At 40.1% G+C, this 24417-nt stretch overlaps 1 protein-coding gene across 1 annotated transcript in view; it reads right to left on the bottom strand.

The window, feature by feature from the left end:
- Positions 1–24417, bottom strand: part of SLC25A33 (solute carrier family 25 member 33) — a 62855-nt gene that overhangs the window by 8412 nt on the left and 30026 nt on the right. The window contains exons 2-6 of the mRNA XM_033922533.1: positions 19910–20092; positions 14532–14609; positions 12667–12767; positions 8201–8267; positions 918–1201 (exon numbers count right to left, since the gene is read on the bottom strand). Of these exons, the coding sequence (XP_033778424.1) occupies positions 918–1201; positions 8201–8267; positions 12667–12767; positions 14532–14609; positions 19910–20092 (713 nt within the window). The remainder of the gene's footprint in view (positions 1–917; positions 1202–8200; positions 8268–12666; positions 12768–14531; positions 14610–19909; positions 20093–24417) is intronic.

Genomic DNA, 24417 nt, shown 5'->3' with positions numbered 1-24417 from the left:
TCTGTGTTTCGGCTCACACAAGTCTACATCAGGGGACATTAAATCAATTTCTACAAAACATATGCATAAAAACAATTAATGAGTGCACACATGCTGGGACTGTCTGCCAAGTCTCTTCCCTGAAGAAGCCCTTTCTGGAAACGTCAATCGCTCCTCCTAAACTTACTTGCTCCACTTCATCACTGACGCTGAAACCGTGGATTGAAGACAAAGTTTTATTTTATTTTTCTTTCCAGCTTATGATTTATCTTTAACCTTATCTATTGTTTTGCCTTTTGTCTTTGTTTTGTTCTATTTCTATCATTTAAATTTCTCCAGAATTCTACTGTTCAACGGCTCCCCCTTCTGCTTCTATTCCTTTCTCTCCTCTCTTCTACCTTCCAAAGTATTTAGATCAATGCTGTCTTGTTAAAATGTTTATTTTATTTTTATTTTTCCTCTAACTCTACTTTTCACTTCTCTATTACCCTCCAGGTACTTTAGTTAGATTGTGAGCCTTCGGGACAGTAAGGGAATTTTTCAAGTACCTTTCTTATTTCTAATCTTAATGTATATTTTCTGTAAACCGCTTAGAACCTAACGGATGTAGCGGTATATAAGAAATAAATTACATTACATTACAAATGTATACATAAAGGAAACAAGATTATAAACATAAACAGTAGATATATGCCAATAAAGACACTTGAAGAATTCATCCTTCTATTTCGTCCTCTTTTGAACAAACCCTCGGTTGGATGCTACAGACCTATCCCAACCCTTACAAGTCATCTGCCACCACCCCACTCTCCATTTGAGTTATTTGCTCATGGACGATTGATCTTTTATAAACATTCACCTAGTAATACAGGCATTAGCTGGAAGTATGACACAGGCCTTGCTCTTCTTCAAAAGGATGAAATAATGACAGCACTTACCATGTGGGTAAGCAATGCAGGAGGCGCAGCCTTTCGAGAATGCTGCTGCAAACATCAGCCCCAAAATGTTTGTGGGACCTTTCTCACAGCCAGCTGAAGGCGAGGAAGGCAACTGTCCATCTTTCAGGTATTTTTTTAAAGCCTCGTAAATGACAAAGCAAATAATAGTCTCTGAAATGCCAGCGTAGGATGCAGTTAAGCCCCTGTAAAATCCACGCATTCCTTCTGTTCGATACACATATCTAGCACACTGCAGGGCATTCTTCTGCTTGGAATCTTTCACTCTACAAAACAAGAGAGGTATATATTACTGAGAATCGCAGAATCCACTGTAAAGTGCTACAGTCAGGCACTCTGCTTTGTAACGCCTTGTCCTGTTAGTCAGAACAGCACATACATACATGGTGAACTGCAAACTACAGCCTGTTCTTTCCATATCTTAAAGGTGGTCATTTTATAATACCAGCTATGTACATGTTACAACAAAACAGGTGCTCACTTTCCATTTTAAAATTATCATATGGGAAATACACACACATACAAACTTACACCTACCTATATGTGCCTAAATGTAAACCCATTTCCAAGAATGACTCCAACTAGTTTGGACAAACTATGCATACACAGATTGTATATTCTTAAGTTTAGGCTATTTTTAAAAGGCTATTTCTACCTGTAAAGTGTTTTCTTTTTAAAGAAGCCTTTAACTAAAAGTTTATTTTTCGGTTCATTCCTAATTTTATCGTTTTGTATTAAACTCTGAGTATATACCCCTTTTTTTTTTTTTTTTCCCTCTTTGATTTTCAAGATTGTAAATCCTTTTCTCTTAGATTTCAAGATTGTAAATCCTTTTCTCACATTATCCTTATGTTCTAACCCAACCTGATTAACTCATCTTGTTTTTTTTATTTTTTTATTGTATTTTTTCTTTTCCCTCCTTTCCTACTGTTCCATGTGTTTGTTACCCCAGTTCGTTTTTTAATTTTTTAAGTAACAATTTTTATTTACGATGTATTTGTAATTTTAATATATCCAATTTTATTTCTTTGTAAAACGCTTTGTATCCTGAAAAGCGTTCAATCAAATATTTTAATAAACTTGAAACTTGAAACTTGATGTCTTCTAAAATTACTCCTGAATAGGCAAATTAATAAGCTTGGTGGTCGTTATCTGCCATCTTTTCCTGTTTCAAATAATACAATATTCCTTGCCCAATAAATTATTTTACTGGGTGACCAGAGCATTAGATTGAGGAAGTACACTAGATATAATTTACTTAGATTTCAGCAAACTTGATTGACTGAAGTTAAGACCAAAAGTGGTGAACAGGATTAGAAACTGGTTGATGGACAGATGTCAGAAGGTGGTGGTTAATGGAATTTGCTCGGAGAAAGGAATGGTAAGTAGTGGAGTGCCTCAAGGATCGGTGATGTTATTGAGAAAAAGACATGGGGGAAGCCACTGCTTGCACTGGATTGGCAGCATGGAATGTTGCTACTGCTTGGGTTTTGACCAGGTACTAGGGACCTGGATTGGCCACCGTGAGAACGGGCTGCTGGGCTTGATGGACCATTGGTCTGACCCAGTAAGGCTATTCTTATATTCTTATGTTTGTGAGTGATATTGCCAAAGGGTTAGAAGAAAAGTTTTGCCTTTTTGCAGAGAATACCAAGATTGGTACAGAGTGGACAGCTCGGAGAGTGTGGAAATCATGAAAAAGGATCTACAAAAATTGGAAGAATGGTCTAATGTCTAGCAAGTAAAATTCAATGCAAAGAAGTGCAGAGTGATGCATTTGAGGAGTAGAAACCTGAGGGGGATGTATGTGCTGGGAGACCAGAGGCTGATATACACAGAGAGGGACCTTGGGGTGATAGTATCTGAATGTGACAAAGCAGTGTACTAGGCTGTATAGAGAGAGGCGTAACTACCAGAAGAAAGGAGGTACTGGTCATTGGTGAGGCTCATTTTGGAGTACTATGTTCAGTTTTGGAGACCGTATCTGGCCAAGGATATAAGAAGATTTGAAGCAGTCCAGAAGAAAGTGACAAAAATGGTAGAGAGTTTGTGCCAAAGGAAGTACAAGAAAAGACTAGAAGACCTCAACATGTATACTCTGGAGGAGAGGAGGGATAGGGGTGATATGATACAGCCATTTCAATATTTGAACGGTACTAATATAGGACCAAATCTTTTCCAGATTAGAGAAATTGGTAAAACTAGAGGACATAAATTGAGGTTGAGGGGTGGTAGATTTAAGAATAAAATTAGGAAATTCTTTTTCCCGGAAAGAGTGGTGGATGTCTGGAATGCCCTCCCGAGGGAGGTGATAGAGAGGAAAATGGTGATGGAATTCAAAAAAGCATGAGATGAACACAGAGGCTCTCTAATTAGAATATGAATAAGCAAGCTTTCACGGTCTGAATCCCACAAAGTAGATGATTTTGACAGGCTGGAGTAAGTTTCATCGGCAACTCCAGCAGTTGGAACCTAAGAACAGTACTGGGTGGCCTTCTAAGGTCTATGGCCCAGAAATGACAAAGAAAAAAGACATTTAATTTAATCATGAAACTGTAATGCATGCAATTACATGACAGACTGGATGGACTGTTCAGGTCTTTTATCTGCTGTTATTTACTGTTACAGTAGAATCCCGATTAACCGGCACTCTTGCCCAACCAGCAAAAAAAAATTGCTGGGAAAAAAAATTGTCCTCCCTCCAGCCCCTGAAGCAGCAGCGGCACTGATCTGCCATCCCATCTTCTCTCCAGCCCCGAAGTAGCAACGGCAGCAGTTCTGACCCGCTAACTCCCCCCCCCCCCAGTCCTTCTCTCCAGCCCCAAAGCAGAATTGGCAGAGGTCTTAACCTGCCAAACCCCCCCCTCACTTAACAAAAGCAGCAACGGCTGCCAGTCAGCAGAGACAGTGCTGTAAACAGGCTGCTTGCAGCCAGCCTTGGAAGGGCCTTTCCTCTGCCACGTCATTTCTGAAGCAGCAGAGGAAATGCCCTGCCAGGGCTGGCTTTGAGCAGCCTGTTTACAGCACTGCCTCTGCTGATTGGCTGCTGCTTCAGGTAAGTGAGGGGGGGGTTCAGGAGGCCACATCTGTGTGGAGGGAAGGAAGGCAGACCGGGGGGATAGGGAGGTGGACCAGAAGTGCCCTTCAACTGCAAACCGCAAAGTGACGGTCCTACTCCCACTTCATACTGAGTCACTGGAATCGACTGCCCCTGCAGATCAGATCACTTGAAGGACTCCTCAGATTTAGAAAAGAAAAGCATACCTCTTCACCTAAACCCCTACCCTTGACCGATAGACTACAAAAAGATGTATATTGGTACCAGAACCAGTACATGCACATAAGGATAACTTTCTGTGTGTCAAATTAGATATAACTTGTACTGGAAAGCTTGCATTGTAAGAACAACCATAGCAATTTATAACCAGTAAACTGTATATTAACATTAGCCCCTAGCATGAATCAAGTTAGGATAAAAACTTGTATCATAAACTATGTATGTTAAACCTGTAACCCATTTGGAGCTCTTTGGGGACAAAGGGCTAGAAAACAAATTAAATAAATAAGTAAAGTGTGTGTGGGAGGAGGGTCCAGCTGGGTGAAAGGAGGGGAGATGGATGGATGCTGGACCCATAAGTAGAGGGGGCGGGGAGATAAAGTGACCCGGATCAGAAAGGAGGGTGAGAAGGGAGGAATAGATGCTGGGCCTACAAGTGGGGATGGGGGATTATAGAGACAGAGAGTGAGGTGGGGAGAGAAAACTATTTTTAGAATAACTCTCAAGTAATTAGAAACTACAGTTATCCAGCATCTACCAATCCCCATGGGTGCCGGATAACTGAAAGTCTACTGTACTATGTTACAATAACATGAATGGAAGAAAGAAACCATCACCAGAAGGAAATAAAAACTATACTTATGCATGAATTTTCTAATGATTTTGATTTCCTAGCACATTGGCAGTAGGTATATAGGGATGGGTTGGGATTTGTATACTTTTTTGGAAATAGAAATTGGGAAAAAGGGGAGGGATTTAACATATGATATGATGTATTGATTGTAGTTACAAATGTCATGTAATTATTAATTATATTATGTTTGATTCAATTGCTGTAAGAATGAAAAATTAATAAATAAAATTAAAAAAAAAAAAGATTTTGAACTTTGATCATATTGTTGGACTAAGGTCATTTCAGTGCCAGGCCCTTATTTCACATTTCTCTTGTTTGGATCCAATCACTGAATTTTCACAGAAGTGATCCCATCTTTGGAAAGAACCATCCATTAAGTCAGAGTTCAACACATCCTGGGCGCCAGATCAGTATGGTACCTAGAAATGTAGCCATGGTAACCTATATTTGTCAAGTCCCAGAGCAACATACACTGTAACTGATGCTTGCTTTCTTCAGCCTAGCTTTGTACAACTCAGTGAGTTGAACAGCATGGTATCCAAACGCCTATGGTACTCTCAAAGGCTAAAGAAAACAGCTGTTTTGGCAGCAGCAGCCAGAAGGTGAGGTATAATTAGCCAGTCTAGGGAGGTCTCTGGCTGAAACAGGGGGTGAGTAACTGACTGCAGCTGACTAGTTGGGAATGGGAGTGGGGACTGGCCTGCTTTGGGACGCTCAGAATGGCAGTCCTCTGTCTAAAGATCAGATTGTTGTTTGGCAGCCTCTGGAGGTGGCAGTCAAAGCTCAGTCAAGTCCAGTATTTATTGTTAGACCGTGACCCAATTGGCTGTTCCTTTAAGCATTGTGGGAGAGGGGGGTGAAGAAAGACATAGCACAGCAATGTTTCCAGTTGCCTGTACTTCTCTCTCCCCTCAGCTACAATCAGCTAGCTACTCCTGCAAATAGCTGATCTTACTTTTATTTTGTTTAATCATACTGCCACAGACTCAAATTCCAGATTCATGGCAATAAAAGTAAGATCAGCTGTTCACAGCTATGAGGAAGGAGGCACACTGTCCAAATACATGGAGTTTGGTGGGGGGGAAGAAGAGTCAAAAGAAAGATGCTTTTATCACATTCTCTGCAACAAATTCCAGAGTTCAACACATTGAGTGAAGCAATATTTTCTTCAATTTGTTTAAAATTTACTACTTAGTAGTTGCATGCTCCCTATCTGTTCCACTCCACTCAGTATTTTATAGACCTCTATCATATCTCCAAGCTGAAGAACCCTAGTCGCTTTAGCCTTTCCTCATAGGGAATCATCCCATCCCCTTTATCATTTTCATCACTCATCTCTATGTAACTTTTTCTAATTCCACTATATCTTTTTTGAGATGCGGTGACCAGAATGGCACACAGTATTTGAGGTGCAGTTGTACCATGGAGCAATACAAAGGCATTATAAATATTCTCATTTTTGTTTTCCATTGCTTTTCTAATAATTCCTATTACCGTATATACTCAAATATAAACCAAGGTATCCCTTTACCCCTCCAAAAAGGGAGAAAAGAGGTTGACTCAAAAATAAACTGAGATTAGAAATTTGGGTTTTCATGGTGAGCCAATCTATAAAGACTGTTCACTCTCCCTCCCCATCAGCTATCTCGTAAGTCAGTAAACATAATACAAATATCTGTGATACATTTATCACAAGGCCCCTACATAGGAAAACAAAACTACAAAAGCAACCACAAACTTAAATAAATGTAATCAAAAATCATAATTAAACCTCACGTTTGGTAAGATATGCATTCAACACCAGAAAAACAGCACTCTACACTTTGGAATATAAAAAGAAAGCAGTGCAAATTTACAGTAAAACTGCATTTTCTGTTCATGAAATTAAAAATAAAATTATTTTTTTCTACCTTTGTTGTTTGGCCATTTTTGTCATGTTTATCCCAGTTACTGCTTTCTTCTGTCTTTTCTTAATTTTCTTTCCAGGTTCTGCAGTCTATCTGCCTCTTCTCTCATTCCTGTCTTCACTTCCTCTCCTACATTCAGCTCTGACTTTAACCTTTTCCTTTCAGTTTTCCTCCATTTAGTTTTCTGCATCTCTATCTGCTGCTGTTTACAGCTTTCCATCTCCCTCATCCTATTAATATCCAGGTTTTTTGCTAACTCTTCCCTCTCTCCCCCCTTCCATCATCTTCTCTCTCTTTCTCCCTTTATTTTCACTCTTCTAACCAGTATTTACTGTCTGGCCCCTTCCATCCAGCATATCCTCTCCCCTCCAACAACTCATCTCTCTCTCCCTCCACACCTCCATCCAAGATCTCTCCCCATCACCTTTTATCATTTGCTTCTTCCAACACCACCTACCTGGGGCTCTGGGGAATGGAGTCGAGGGGCAAGGGCAGGTCATGTAGACAGGCAGCTAATTCCTCCCGGCAGCTGGCAAACAGCATAGAGAACTACCGCCATGGCTGCCGGAAGGAATCAGCTGCCTGCCTGCATGACCTGCCCTTGCCCCTCGAGTCCATTCCCCAGACCCCCAGTAGGTTTAAATTTTGATATATTTTTTTTAAACTACAGTAGTTAGAAAATTAAACTCATAATGAAAGCTAAGAAATTCGACTATGTGACACCTCTCCTTAAGAAAGCGCATTGCTCCCAGTTGCTCACCGCATAACTTATAAATTAAGTCTGCTGACTCTCAAATCTCTTCTTTATAAATCTCCCGCCTTCATTCATAGATTATTGATTCCCCATACTTCTACAAGATTACTCAGGTCTAACAACCAACATCTGTTAATAGTTCCCTCACTCAAAAACATTAATACACGGCGGCAATTCATCTTTTCTGTCACAGCCCCCCAAATATGGAATTCCCTCCCTATTTACGTACGGGAAGAACACAATTTAGACAGAGTCAAGAGCAAGTTAAAATGCTTTCTTTTTAAAGATGCATTTAACAGCTAGAAAGCTAGATTAGGAGCCTCAATTGAATCTTATTTCCTAACTTTTTTGAAGCCCACTGCTCTGCCCCCTCTTGTTTTTTCCCTTACTCGGCTTATTTACTATCAATAATTTGTATTTCTTTCCCCATTTTTTCCTTTTGTATTATATGTTCTGTCAGGTTAGTTGTATTTATTTGGTTTGTTTCCCCCAGAAATTTGTAATTTTACTGTTTTGTACATTGCTTAGAATTTTGAATAAGCGATTAATCAAATCTATAATAAACTTGAAACTTACTCAAGTGTAGACTCAAATATAAACCAGACCCTATTTTGGGGCCATTTTTTGACCCCAGAATCTCAATTTATATTCAAGTATATACAGTATAGGCTGTTTTTAGCTTAGAGGTTTTACCTTCGTTCCAGTTGCATTCGAGTTTTTACCATCCATATGGGATTCATCAAGGAGTTTGTAATGAATGCTACAAGAGACAAAGACGATTTATAAATTACACTCTAAATCATGTGCAACTTTCTTTAAAATTAGTCCCCTCATTTTCTAACTCCATTTTGTCCATCTATACGTTCCACATCTGCTTACATTCTTATGCTAGCTATTAACGCCCCACCCCTTTTATGAAGCTGCGTTAGGCTTTTTTATTACCGGCTACGGCAGTAAAAGCTCTGACGCCAATACCGCTGTGACCGGCAATAAAAAAGCCTAATGTGGCTTCATAAAGGGTGCCAAAATGTTTTTATTACATATGGTGTTAACAATACAAGATATGACATAATATACTTTTTTTTTTTTAATTCTTTATTCAGTTTTAACTCTTGCAACAAGTGTACAAAATTCAATCAAATAATTCGTACAAATCACTTGACATTCTAACAATTATTGTCAAATGCATATAAAAAAGACCCCTCCCCCACCCATCCCATTCATCAGGAATAAACCCATTAAATCACATAACATACCTCCCCATCCCCACATTAAATATAGTCCTATGTAATTAAAAGGTGTCCAAGGTGTCTAATCATTAGAATACACTAATTACACTGTCATTTGAATTGTTTTTATTGCTGTAATTGTCTATTGTGTATGGTTTGACTTATTCTTGCTGTACACTGCCTCAAGTGAATTCCATTAAAAAGGCAGTAAATAAATCATAATGAATAAACAGAAATGTTCCTGTGCACTAACTTTAGCAGACTAGGCCCTATACTTCATGGAGTCATCTAGAGGATTTGCTGCCCTCAATCCTAGACAGGAGTTTCTGAAGTAGGAGTTATTTATTGTAAGGAACTTGGCAGATTAATGTGGTCATGAAGAAATGGCTGCTTCAAATCGACGGCATTAAATAGAAACATAAAAGATGACGGCAGAAAAGGGCTACAGCCCATCAAGTCTGCCCATTCTGCTTACCCACCCCCTGTCTATGCCCTAATGACCCAATTTCCTTATTTTGACCCTCGTAGGGATCCCATATGGGTATCCCATTTATTCTTAAAGTCTGGCACGCTGTCTGCCTCGATCACCTGCACTGGAAGCTTGTTCCAATGATCAACCACTCTCTCTGTGAAGAAATACTTTCTGGTGTCGCCATGAAATTTTCCGCCCCTGAGTTTGAGCGGGTGCCCTCTTGTGGCCGAGGGTCCCTTGAGAAAGAAAATATCATCTTCCACTTCGACATGTCCCGTGAGGTACTTAAATGTTTCGATCATGTCTCCCCTCTCCCTACGTTCCTTGAGAGTGTAGAGCTGCAATTTGTTCAGTCTCTCTTCGTACGAGAGACCCTTGAGCCCCGAGATCATCCTGGTGGCCGTCCGCTGAAACGATTCAATTCTGCGCACATCTTTACTGTAATGTGGCCTCCAGAATTGCACACAGTACTCCAGATGAGGTCTCACCATGGCCCTGTACAACGGCATTATGACTTTAGGCTTTCGGCTGACGAAACTTCTATTGATACAACCCAAGATCTGCCTTGCCTTAGATGAAGCCTTCTCCACTTGATTGGCAGTTTTCATGTCTGCACTGATGATTACTCCTAAATCTCGTTCTGCTGAAATCCTAGTTAAAGTTTCTCCGTTCAAGGTTGGGTAGTGCCAGGTTACAGAAGTCAAAGAAAAAGCTTTGGAGTTTGGTGAGCCTGTCAGCAATAATACTTCTCAGATACCAACTACAGCTGTCATGGCTCATTTGAAATGAACTTCTGAGCATTCTCCCTGCTTTTTCATACAATCGTTTCAGACTCATAGGGCTCCTTTTACTAAGGTTCGCTAGGGCTTTAACACACGGAATAGCGCACTCTACAATGCCCCGCACGCTAAACCTTAATGCCAGCATTGAGCTGGCATTAGTTCTAGAAGCGTAGTGCATGGTAATTTCTTGCGTGCATTAAAAATGCTAGCGCACCTTAATAAAAGGAGCCCATAGTGTTTCCAAATGGCATAAATGAAATGCACTCTTAAGCCAGGATATACCCAAATATTAACTAAATTTTAACACTCAGTGTCTGGATCTCTCAGTTACCAGTAAGAATGGCACAAAGAGGAGTTTCTCGAGGAGATGCTTCTCAGAAATACAATTTTGCATAGATAACGAAAGGAGTGCAATTCCAGACATAGGAGTTGAATGCCAGTCAAATAATATAATGACATGGATTCAGCTGATTTTTTTTAAAATTTTTTATTCATTTTTCATACTACAAGTGTATCATAGAAATTTAAACGATCTCATAAAATATACACTTGATTTTCTTTCATGTACCACTGTAAATACAATAGTAACTGAAAATGTATGTATTACATAATATGTATAACAATTGTTACTAAAATTTTAAACCCTCCCTTCCCTCCCAATACAAATAACAATTATAATAAAAATATTGACAAATACATATATATTATGAGATAAATAAAATAAAATAATACCCACCCACCTCCCCTCCTAACAAATAATTTATTATGGGAAAATAATATCATTCATTACAGAAGTCTGCTAATGGTCCCCAGATCTTCTGAAACTTACCAAAGTAACCTCTCTGTGTTGCTAATGCACGCTCCATTTTATATATATGGCATACGGAATTCCACCAGAAGTTATAATTTAACCTATCATAATTTTTCCAATTATATGTTATTTGTTGTACTGCTACCCCAGTCAATATAAATAAAAGTTTGTTATTGTTTGAAGAAATTTAAAATTAACTCAACATTTACAAGATGCATGAAGAAGCCTTTTGGCTGCATAGCTTAGCATAAAGTTGCAATGTATTTAGTTACATCAGGAATTTAAAGCTGTCAAAACATTGTTGGGATAATTTAAAATGTCTTGCAATATGCTTGTTTGTTTAAAAAGAGTAGAAATAATATCTAGCATAACAGCACTGAGTTCTCTCTATTCTCTTCCTCTTTGAATGTTTAACCACAAAAAGGTGGTTTTCAAGTCCCATCCTCTTTCCCTTTCTATCTACTGTCCCTCCACATTTCCTGTTCCCACATGAATATACTCTTCCTTTGTGTGTGGCTGATGCAAACTAGTACCTAACAGTGTTGACTGTATCTGTGCATGCAGACATCTCTCCCCATCTTGCAGGAATTTCTCCAGTGTAGGAGACTAGATATGTAACATTTAACACAGTGGTCTCAAACTCAAACCCTTTACCGGGCCACATTTTGGATTTGTAGGTACTGGAGGGCCTCAGAAAAAAATAGTTAATGTCTTATTAAAGAAATGACAATTTTGCATGAGGCAAAACTCTTTATAGTTTATAAATCTTTCCTTTTGGCTAAGTCTTAATAGTAATATTGTAATTTATAGCTAAAGAGACATATGATCAAGAAACTGTTTTATTTTACTTTTGTGATTGTGATAAACATACCGAGGGCCTCAAAATAGTACCTGGCGGGCCGCATGTGGCTCCCGGGCCGCGAGTTTGAGACCACTGATTCAACAGGACTTTCCCAACACAAGGAACTTTTGAAATAATGGCTTCATCTTCCCAACTGAAGAAATGCCTATTTGTAATGAGTTTATAAAACAAGTTTAATAGTTTGCTAAGAGGCCTCTGCAGAGATCCGGTTTGAGGAACTCCTTGTTCCTTGGAAAGGTACTTGCAGTTTCTGCTCAGGTCACTAGTTACATCAATTGCACTGTCTACATGTACATCATGGTTAATTATCAACACCACCACCAGGAGAGAGCCATGAAACCAAATGTACTTCATTTGATAGCAAGGGTAAATAGAGAGCTCCACAGAACAGTGTTCACCCCAGAAATGTTTGCCAGGTAGTATGAAGGAGGACCAGGTGGAGGTGAGGGAATACCAAGGAAGTATGATAGAATAGTTAAGCAATTTACTGCTGAGATTATAATCTATCAGAGAAGAGAATGTTTTTACAAGATAAGTGCTAGCTTCCTATTCTTATAAGAAAATATATATGAATGTACATAATCATTTTTTCATTTTGAAGAATTGACATAAGATATGGAGTTTTTCTAGACCGGGGATGCATTTTCCTATGGCAGCTTTGTAGCTATCAGAGAGTTTTCCAGGTGACAACTATCCCTGGAAATACTGAGCTCTTTTCTCCATTATCATTTTGTCACTGGGAGACTATCTGTTGATTAATCTCTGGATTAGACTGTTGTTGCTTATCTTTTTGGTGGTTATATAAAATAAATGTAAACCATTTTGGTCGTACCACAGAAACATGGAAGATCAAATCCAAGACCCCCCTCTTTGTTCCTGGATGCAACAGGGAAAAGCTTCCTCTAAACAGTAAACTGACAAGCTGTTTGGCTCTAAACATATCATGTGGCTTAACAATACCTTTCTCTTTAATGGAAAAACATAACAGCCAGGAGTCTCTTACCTGCAGTCCCAGCTGAGCACATGTGCACCACATTACTGTTGGGAGCAAAAACAGCATTGAACTGCTCCTTGGCTTTTGAATAGAAAGCAAAGTAAATAGCCCTGTGTGTAAAAGATGACAAATTAAATGTAAATGGAACATTAAAATTCACAGCAAGCAACACTGCTGCCATCCAGAGCTGGCAGAAAGAACCCCCCCCCCAAGTCCAACACAGACTGTGTATTAGCATCAGTACCTACAGATCTTACTCAATATGCAATCTTCTCCCACTGCGTATTACTAAGGTTCCTTTGTGTTTGTCTCAAATGTTTTAATTCTGCCACTGTTTTGAAACCAGGAACCTTCCATATCAGAAAGTCTGTTCCACAATTCTCAAAGAAAAAACATTTTTTCATATTCCTTTTGAACACTACTCTCTTCAGCTACATATGTTGCTTCCTTGGTTTTTTTTTTAAATCTAAGGAAAATGCTTTGCTGGTAAGTTATTAAATCTTCTAGATCAGTGGTTCCCAACCCTGTCCTGGAGGACCACCAGGCCAATTAGGTTTTCAGGATAGCCCTAATGAATATGCATGGAGCAGATTTGCATGCCTCTCATTTCCATTATATGCAAATCTCTCTCATGCATATTCATTAGGGCTAGCCTGAAAATCTGATTGGCTTGGTGGTCCTCCAGGACACGGTTGGGAACCACTGCTCTAGATATTTAAATATTTGCACCCTAATTCCATTTTTTTCTATTTCTTCTAAAGCATTTTTAGGGCCTTAGGTTTCTTTTATGTGTGGCCATAGTGCAGGCTATACACTATTTTGATAGCCCTCTCTCAACTACTTGTACCATATTAATGATTTTTGAAGATGTGGTCTTTAAATTGCATACAATACTCACCAGAGCCAGAGAGAGACAAGATAACTTCCCTCTTTCTATTAGTGATACCTGCACTATGCACAGGGCCAATGCTAGGCATGATGGGGCCCCAAAGCTTGCTTGCAGGCTGCCCCTCTTTCAATTTCACAGGGGCCAAGGGCAACTGTCCTGTTTGCCCACCCCCTAATACTAGGCTCTGCCTTTGCATCCCAGTAAGCTTGTTGTTTATTAGTTTCCAGCTGCTCTGTCACACATCGGGGAGACATGGAAGGGATAATACTTGTGGCTAACTGCTGCCTGGTTCAGAGAGGGATCTCAGAATACTAAACTGCTGCAGTTTCAGAATTTACTGACAGGATAGTTCAATATGCACTGGTGTGGCAAAAGAGAAAACCTTGAAGGAATCTGCTCACAGAGAAAGACCAACTTGTCCGCCCACTTACTCCTGTTCTCACTGCTAAGGATATATCCCAGCTGCCACTCGAGTGTAACTTCTTGTAAATTATCATTTGTTACCCAAGTGGTATTTTTTTTGCCATCTTCCTATTCCCCTCTATTTCATTTTGGACAAGTCACACCTTTGGATAGGTCACACTTGACACCCCTTCCATTGCATTTCTTACCACATAGCTTTCTAATAATCTAAATAACTACCAAAATTACCATATATATTCGAATATAAACCGAGATTATTGAGCCTAAAGCTTTAAAAAGCAGGGTCTGGAAATATGTAATGTAATGTAATGTAATGTAATGTAATGTAATTTATTTCTTATATACCGCTACATCCGTTAGGTGGCCTCTGAACAAACCATTCAACACATTCTAGATATAAGAGGATGAATTGAAAGGGCCAGGCAGCGGCATGTGAGTGCTGGGAGATTAAAGCCCAGAACAGTGAGCAGATACATCATTTCAAGTCACACAGGACTTGCACAAACTACACTCACGCTACAGTAAGTGTCTGGAAATAAACAGTTAACTGAAGCACCTTTACCTTGATGGAGCAACTCCAACTAGGTTTGGACCCAACCCTCGAAACAGTGACCTTGGTCCTTCCTTTTCCAAGATTGACCTAGGAGAAGAAAACCAAAACCCCCAAAATGATGAAATTGTACAAACTGTTTCACACTAGAAGTAGTGGAGGAAAGTTCAGACAAAAAGAGGCAGATGAAAACAGCAGTAAGTTCAGGCCTGCACTGTGTTCTTTTATGATTAACCATAACCAGCTTTTCTTGGAAGACAGCAATTTGCAGTTCAAATACTGGTTACAATATAACCAGGTACAGAGAAAGACAGTGGGGCAAGTCATTGCTCCTTTAGACCAAAGGAAGTGACCTAACTAGGCATTTCTCGGCATGGAATGGTAAAAACGGCATGCAAAACACAAGAGAGCAAGTAATCACAAAAATCTTAGAGGTCTGGGGCTTTAAGGTTTAATGATTTTTATTATGATCACATCCTCAGAGAAGCCAAAAAGTATTTTTTTTAAACCCCAAAAAACAAACACACACACATAATATATAAAGCCAAAACATACATTTGTAGACAATATTTGGTTCAGTAATAGCAATAGTGTGATCTCCAACATAAAGAACAACCCTCACCCAACCCACATACCTAAATGTGATTATCAAATATCGGGTTAATCTCACCTCTGCAGGATTGAACAAACGATCAATTATATATATACTGAGAACTTCTCATCCGCACAGAATAACGTCTAAGATTGTTTTTAGTTCTTAATCCACGAGATTCTTTATCAGGACCTTTAGGGACCCCTGATGAAGACAGCATCGTCGAAACACAAACCATGTTGGGTCCATAGCTCCCAACGGTTTGGGTCCTTGATATATTTTTATATGGATTATTAAACTGTGATTTTAATAAAGCCTGCACCTTGAACATTTCCTTCCCCACAGTTTTTTGTCCTTGTCCTAGGAAGCTATTCACCCTTGATATCAAAGTCAGACAGACTACAAGACTGCGCTTCTGGGTCTACCTTAACTCCCTCCTCCCCCAAAAAAGAGGAGGAACTAAAAGCCTCCCCACCAGAACTGTGTTCATGTGAAGCATAAGAACCTCTACCTCAAAGGACAGCATCAATCAAAATGAATTAAGAACAAGACATCTACATTTATGAGATAGCGATTGAATGTACTCTCCCCAAACCTTGAAAAAATAACTGTTTCCCTCCTATATGGCAATTTGGCCCGTCTTTGATGCCACAGCATGAGTGCATGAAGGTGATTATGCAACGCCCAGAAAGAGGCAGCCCCTTCACTGACTCATACACTAAAAGATAGCCTTTTTACCCAAAATCCCAGATTTTCTTATAAAAAGACAGTGATTACGATTACGGAAATAAAAAATCCTCAATTATCCAAAATCATGGCCACTAGTGTAAAAAGGAATTAGGTGTCCCAAGTAAAGCACCACCTGATGCCAAAATTTTTTAAATTTTCAGACAGTTCCAAAAAGCATGAAATCATGAACTCCTTGGACACATGAGGTCTGGGGCTTCAACATGCAATTTTTTAAAAAAACTATTTTTTTTTCCTTTAAGCCTATCTACATAGGACTGCTGAGCCCAAGTCTATAACTGAGACCTCAAGGACTGGGGATATAGAGAAAAATCATAGCACCCCAGGAGAACTCGTGGTTTTTTCCTGGGCATGGATTGGAAGAACACTGCCGAGTAATATTATCTTTATCAATACCAATCTGAGGATGCTGAGGGATCAAGAGAAGTCAGCCAAACATATAGAAAGATGGGAGTAGGACCTTAGCAAAGTCTTGGATACGAGGCAAAGGGACAAGATATTTAAGGACTAAGCCAGACAATGATATTCAGTATAATCAAAGAAGAAGGGTATAAAGGACTTTGTCGATTGTAGCTGATGCCCATTCAGCTGAAGAGAATTTCTATGCATGTGCAGGAAGGGATGGAAACAAGTAGGGGACTTTTATCCTCTGTGGTGGAAATGGCTAAGACCTATGCTACTGGTGTAAAGTGCAGGGACTTTGCAGGAGATGGTGGATAAGAAAACTGAACTGAAGCTTAAATTATTTTGCTGGGGTGGGCAAATTGATAAAACTGTGATAACTGCAGCTAGATGAAATAGCACCTAGGTGGAAGGACACACAGCTGCCCAGGCTGGACCACTGGGTGCTGAAAATGAATAAGGTACATTTGATGAAGAAATTGACAAGATTCAGAAATGACAAACTGGGCAATTTTGAAGATATGTGGGCACCATAATCTCAACACTAGACTTAGCACTGGTTTGCCACCAAATTGGATAGAGCAAACATTAAAGGAAAATACAACCCAGGTGCTGAAGAGGAGGCATTGGGGGTGCAATGGGAAAATAGCTACTAAATTCATTGTGTTTGTCTATGTTTAGGACATTATCAATGGTTTATGTTCAGCTCTAAATCAGAGAGAGATTGTAATAAATACCTCCTTACTGATTCTCTTAGTGCTCTAGGCCATAGTTTTTTTTCCTTCCATGGTTTTAAACACAGAATCAAATAAAGCAAATAAGAAGTTCTATGCAAATGAGCCTCAAAACTCAACCTAATGGTGACTTCCGTATCAAAACCCAAGGATCCAAAGCCAGCTTGCTCTTTCTGGTGGAGTAGTATTTATCCTTCTCTCCAAACTAATTAACAAAATGTCTGCTTGTACATTTATGTGCTGCACTACTCAAAGCAAAATTCCTAATCATTTCTTGCCCCTCAGACAAAACAGATCAATAATGCCCTTTTGTGGTCTCAGGCTCTTGCACAGTCTATAACAGTCCAAATTTATCCAAAGGGAGACAGAATAAGACTTAATCAGATTGCTAAGCAAGGTGCTGAGGAGCTCAGAAAATCCAAGATAGCAAATAAAGACCAAAATGGAAAGATAGTCTGGTGATTAAAGCAGTAGAAGCAGGGAAGCCAGTGTTCAAATCCCAATGATGCTCCTAGGGGAAGTCACTTCAGGTACACTTATAAGCCCTTCAAGGATAGGGAAATACTGCACCCAGATATAACTCACCTAGAGCTACATACAAATAAAACCACAACAAATTGGTCCATCTATCTGCCCAAATGAGATGTTTCCTTTTCCTATAAGTTTCCATATGCAGCCCAACATTAACTCCACCCTCTCTCTCCCCACCTACACACAAATCTTGTCTTTATCTTGACCTTTCAACCCTTTTGCTTCCAGCAACTGCCATTTCCACACACGACACCTGCTATTTTAGATTTCACTTTCCATCATTATCTCAAGTCTCAAACGCTATGTGCATCATCCTATGACTGACCATGCCATGTTTCTTCCACATTCTTTGTCCTACTATACGCCATATTTACCATACTGTGTTTTGCCATACTATGCCTGCCATGCTACAATTTCTCATGCCATGTTGTCCACATGTTTGCCGCTCCATATCTTCCATGCTATGTTGCATCATGCACACTTGTCTTGCCATTTTTGCCAAATCGTGTCATACTATGTTAACCATTATTTGTAATATTATGTTTGTCTTGCTATGTTTTGCCATGCTTTGCTTGCCATGCTATGTCCCACTATGCCATGTTTTGTCATGTTATGTTTTTACCATGCTTTGTTAACTATGTTTTGCCATCTCTGTCAGACAATGTTTGCCATGCTATCCTCTACCACAGGGGTGCCCAATACGTCGATCGCAATCGAGCGGTAGCTCAGGAAGGCAACGTGAGTCGATCGCTAGACTCGTTTTGCCGTCCTGATCTACCGGACCGATCGGCCTTCCTCTGTGTTCTCCCTAGGGCCTTTTAGCTGGGCGGTCCACCCAGCTGTCATCTGCTGCTGCCGCCGCTGCTGAACATTTTTTTAAAAAACCCGGCATGGAGCTTTCAGCCCGTAGCGAACTTATGCTACAGGCTCTAATGTGTGCGTGCCGGCTTTTCTTCTCTTCCCTCCGAAACCGGAAGTTATGTCCGGGGGGGGGGAGAAGGGAAGCCAGCATGCACATGTTGAGAGCCCTGAAGCAAGCGTTTGCTATGGGCTAAGGCGGGAGACAGGTTAGTGAAGCATTTCCTCTTCTTGCTGCCGGGTCCTGCCTACTTTCTGTTTCCGCAAAGGCAGGACCCGGCAGCATTTCCCCCAATAGGTCGATCGCGATGCTGGTCGGTCGAAGCAGGGAGAGCTTGGGACGGCGGCGGCTTTCGGGCCTGTTATTGGTGGTGGTTTGGGTCCTGGTCCCCGATGGCAGTGGCAGTGGCTTGGGGGAGGGCAGGGAAAAAGAAAGAAAAAGGGCAGGCAGGGAGACAGAAGGAAAGAAGAGAAACAGAAAAAAAAAAGAAAGGGAGGCAGAGAGAAAGAAAGGGCAGGGAGAGAGGAAGGAAAAGTTGGGGGAGGGAATGAGGTCTGGAGGAGAGGAAGCATACAGGCTAAAAGAAGGGAAGAAAGATTGGATGCACAGTCAGAAGAAGAAAGTGCAACCAGAGACTCATGAAATCACCAGACAAGGTAGGAAAAATTATTTTATTTTAAATTTAGTGATCAAAATGTGTCTGAATTTATATCTGCTGTCTATATTTTACACTAAGGTCCCCTTTTACTAAACCGCAATAGAGGTTTTTAGCGCAGGGAGCCTATGAGCGTCGAGAGCAGCGCTGGGCATTCAGCGCAGCTCCCTGCGCTAAAAACTGCTATCGTGGTTTAGTAAAAAGGGAGGGGGGTATATTTGTCTATTTTTGTATGGTTGCTACTGAGGTGATAGTGCATAGAGTCATCTGCTTTGACCTCTTTGAAAAACCCTGGAATAGGAATGATAATTAACATTTTCTATGCGTACAGTGTGCTTTGTGTTTTGTAAAAATTTTATTGTTGGTAGATCATTTTGACTTGGTCATTTTAAAAGTAGCTCGCAAGCCCAAAAAGTGTGGGTACCCCTGCTCTACCATAATATATCCAAGAGTGTGGTGCAGGATTTAGAGCTAAAGCCTCAGTACCCTGAGGTTGAGGGGTGGGTGTCAAACCTATACTGCTCCTTGTGACTATGGGCAAATCACTTGGTCCCCCATTGCCCCAGGTATATTAGATAGATTGTGAGCCCACAGGGACAGGCAGGGAAAAATGCTTGAATACCTGAATAAATCCATGTAAACCATTCTGAGCTCCCCTGGGAGAACTGTATAGAAAATTGAGTAAATCAATCAATCCATAAATAGAACCTCAGGCTCTGCTTCCAGTTGTTAACACTACAAAAACCTAAGCACAACCGGAACACAAACGCCATTCCTCTTTTTGCCTAAGGAAATTCTACTACAGTTTGCAATGAATGTCTCCAAACATGAATACATTAGAAGGAACAAAGACGGCTAAATTCTACTTACTTTAGAACCTGGAAAAGCCCAGGAGACACAGATCCTGCTGGTCGGACCACCCCTTCCCCGTTGATGGTGCCCAGCTGCACCTGAGGAAAGTACACTGTGCGGAGGGCGAGCCCAGAGGACTGCAGCCTTGTCTTAATTACTTCCAGAGGGCAGGTGAGGATGGCGCCCATTGTGCCTCCACATCTGTAGAACATAAATCAAAGAGAATTTAGTTAACCAAAGATTTCATAGCAGAACTCACAAAAAAAAGATTGCTGTGTATAAAGTACTATTTGACCAAGGCTTCTATCCACCAATCAATGAAAAGTATCTGATCCAAAGTTTCTATTATAATCACTGAGAAGGCTTGGTCTAACAAGAAATTTAGGTATCTACTTCCACTTGCTTTCTATAACAATGGCAATTTGTACTTCCTATAATGGAATTCACAAAAGAATGGAACAGAGAGGAGTTATGGAAGTAGAGATCCACCTGGTGACTTTGAGGTAGGATTCATGCAGAGAACTGGGTCTAATTCTTCTAGATCATTCTCTCCCCAGGCCAGACAGCACTGAGGATGCTGCAAAGACAACTTTCATAGGCTTTGGTAAAGGAAAAGTTTGGATCACAGCCAATACACAACAGTGATGCTTTGTGGACAGGATTTAGGAGTCCACAATTTCAAGTTGCAAAATGAGCACCACATTTACTAGGCTGAGTGAGTGGAGAGGGGATATGCAATGGAGAAAAATTTTCAGGCATTTGTGAATGAAAGTTCATGGCACCAGTTCCCAGCCCTGATTACCAATTCAGCTAGAAGTCCAAAGAAACAAGAAGAAACCTGACGGGTTCCCTCAGAATTAGAAATTCAGTGGGGTCTAGAGGGAAACTGGGAAGAATGGACAGATCTAGTTTTTTACTGCCATCATATTGCCATATTCTTATACCCCCTATCCCCCAGTTCTTTAAGGATTTGTGGAGTTGCAGGTTGATTCAGTTAAGTTTTACCTTTTCTTTAAGGATTCAGCAGTTTGGCTAATGTGTAGATAAAGCAGTTAGCATATGAACTTAAAGTCCTCTAATATTAATAGGCTGCTGGACACAGGACAGAATGAAAAAGAACTGGGCAGAAGTACACCTTAGCAAAGAAATGAAATGCCTTCGCTCAACATAACCCCAGATTTTATTACTCCAGAACTTCAGTCGCAAATCTGGCTCAATAAATTCATAGCCTTAAGCTTTGTGTGTCATCTCCTCATCGGCTTGATTTCAAATTTTATGAACAGTCATATAAATACTTATTTTAAATTTTAACACTTAGCTTGTGCTCATAAAAACCGGGAAGCAAGCCAACATGTTTCACTTCCTGCTTTTACAAGGCTTTCCCCAATAACCAAACAGCAAACAATAAGCAATATATAACAACAGTTCATAATTTCTCCACCATTTTATAACATAATTTATAAACTACCTGTGTACCACCGACAGCTATCCTGACCACTTTCTCAATCAAGATGGCGTTGGCGTCTAAAACCTTTTTAAACCCCATGCTACAGCAGCCAGCCACTATGTCATCTTAAAGTGTCAGCCGACTGCAACGTCAGGATTTGCTATTCCTTTAAACAATACTTTTATTTAAACTAACAATACTTTTATTTATGAAGACTCATCCATAAACAAACCCCCTAGATCAGTGGTCTCAAACTCAAACCCTTTGCAGGGCCACATTTTAGATTTGTAGGTACTTGGAGGGCCTCAGAAAAAAATAGTTAATGTCGTATAAAAAAAATGACAATTTTGCATGAGGTAAAACTCTTTTATAGTTTATAAATCTTTCCTTTAAGCTAAGTCTTAATAATAATATTGTAATTTATAGCTAAAGAGACATATCAAGAAACTGTTTTATTTTACTTTTGTGATTATGATAAACATACCGAGGGCCTCAAAATAGTACCTGGTGGGCCACATAGCAAATCCCAATGTTGCAGTCAGCTTACACCTTAAGATGATGTAGGGGCCAGCTGCTGTAGCGTGAGGTTTAAAATGGGAGAATTTAGATGCCACCGCCATCTTAATTGAGGAAGTAGTGGTCAGGTTAGATGGCAGTAGTAGACAGGTAAAATGATATAAAATGGTGGAGAAATTACATTACATTATATTAATGACTTCTATTCCGCCTGTACCTTGCAGTTCTAGGCGGATTACAAAAGAGCTAACTGGACATTTCCAGAAAAGTTACAATTTTGGGTTACAAATGTGATGAGATAGTTGGATATTTTCAGGAGATATTGCAAATTAGATAACAAGTAAGACAACTGGACATTTCTAGGCAATATTACAAATAAGATAACAAATATGATAGCTGGACATTTCCAGGAGCATTACATTTTAGGGTACTATATTCTTGGTTGATATTTTGGAGTGGAAAAGAATACCAGAGGAGAGGTGGAATTGAGAAGGGTTTTATCAGGGAGGGGAGGGAAGATGGGTGGAGTTAAGGTGTCCAGATACATTTTTTGAATAGCAGGGTTTTGATTTCTTTTCCAAATGTTTTGAGGTCGCACATTGTCAGCAGGTTGGAGATAGAGAGGTCGAGTTTTGCTGCTTGCGTCACAAGTAAGTTGTCAAACATCTTCTTGCGTTGAGTACCTTTGAGCGGAGGGTAGGTAAATGGGGTCAGAGATCTTTTTTGTCTGGTGGTGCGGATCTGATTTAGGCAGTTGTTTAGGTAGGAGAGGGCAGAGCCATTTAATGCTTTGAATAATAGACAGTAAAGTTTGAATTGAATTTGTGCTTGTATTGGTAACCAGTGTGAGTCTAGGTAGGCAGAGGTGATGTGGTCGTATTTTCTCAGAGCAGTGTTTTGTATAGTCTGTAGTTGTTTTAGCATGTTGGCAGGGCATGGCAGGTAGAGGGAGTTGCAGTAGTCCAGTAGACCTAAGACTAGGGATTGGACAATGAGCCTGTATGTTCATAAAATTTGAAATCAAGCAGATGATATCACAACACATAAAGCTTAGGGCTATGAATTTATTGAGTCCGGAGTTGTCTCTCTGAGGTTCTGGAGTAATAGAATCTGGGGTTATGTTAAATGACTTTGCTGACGAACACCTTGGATAAATATAATATTGTCAGAATGCAAGAAGTAGTTCACTCAGATCCAAAACATCATATACTCAAGGACAGGCAATTTGTAATTTATTAGGCACCAGCCCTTATTATATCTGCACCACCCAAGTCTTACAAACAGAGGCGGTTCCATTTATTTTGGCTAGAGAAAGTACATTTATAATGCAATCACTATTACCTCCCAAAGCTATGCTTTTTTGTTCAGCATAGTTGCCCCACCTATAGTGGGTATTATTCAAGGACTACATGCAGATATTCTCACATGTTCTCACATGTAGGTGATGTCATCCAGAGTCCAGTACAGTCAAAAAGTGTACTGTCACTTTAGTCTTTTGAGATTGCCCCTACTGCGCATGAGCCAATGACTTCCCGCCAGACACTGGCTCGCAGGACCATCAGTTCAGTAATAAAGCTAAGAAGTCAACTAGGGGGAGGTGGGAGGGTTGTTAGAATATCTGCCTGCTGTCCTCGAATAGCACCTGCTACAGATGAATAACTATGTTTTATTAAAGGACAAGCAGGCAGTATATTCTCACATGTGGGACTCCCTAGCTGCCAAGATCATGCATCTGAGAAGAAGGTTTATTAGTAACTACCATGAGCCTGGCTAAACCAAAAGGGTTGGAGAGAAGTTGGCATCTAGGTAGAGAATAAATTTTGTATTCATAGAACTGAATGGCCGAACCAACTGTCCTGTCTGGAATGATTCTCCAAATAATAGTGGGATATGAATGTATGAAGTGAGGACCAGGTGGCTGCTTTACAGATATCATCAATGGAAGTGAACGTAGATGAGCTACTAAAGTTACCATTGCTCAAACTTTATGTGCGGTGACATGGCCTTCTCTTTGTGACAGGAGCTCCAAGTCTATTAGGATCAAATGACAGGAACAGTATGTGGCTTGGTCCAATGCAAATAGTAATCCAAAGCACAGTACAATGTATGGAGTACAGCTTCACCAGTGGTCTTGGGGGGAAAAAAAAAAAAGACAGGAAACACTATAGCCTGGTTGTGATGAAATTTGGAGACAAATTTCAGAAGGAATTTGGGATTAGTGCAAAGAACCACTCTTATCGTGGTGAAATGTGGTATAAGGTGGATCCAACACAAGTGCTTAAAGCTTGGCAAGTAGATGCGATAGATATGACAAATATTACTTTCCAAGTAAGATATTTGAGAGATGCAGATGCCGTTGGTTGAAAGGGAGGCTTCATTACAGTTGAGATCTCAAGCAAATAGAGGAGGTCTGATTGGTGGTTTGGTATGAAAAAGGCCTTTCATGAATCTGGAAACCAAAGGATGTATCGACAATGGCTTCTTATCCAGAAGTGTATGGAAAGCACTTATAGCACTCAGATGAACACTGACTGAAGTAATTTTAAGACCAGAGTTAGAGAGG

The sequence above is a fragment of the Geotrypetes seraphini genome, chromosome 15 (assembly GCF_902459505.1).
Source record: "Geotrypetes seraphini chromosome 15, aGeoSer1.1, whole genome shotgun sequence".
NCBI classification, from domain to species: domain Eukaryota; kingdom Metazoa; phylum Chordata; class Amphibia; order Gymnophiona; family Dermophiidae; genus Geotrypetes; species Geotrypetes seraphini.
Note: the sequence above shows the minus strand (reverse complement) of the source record. Positions and strands in the feature narration are given on the sequence as shown.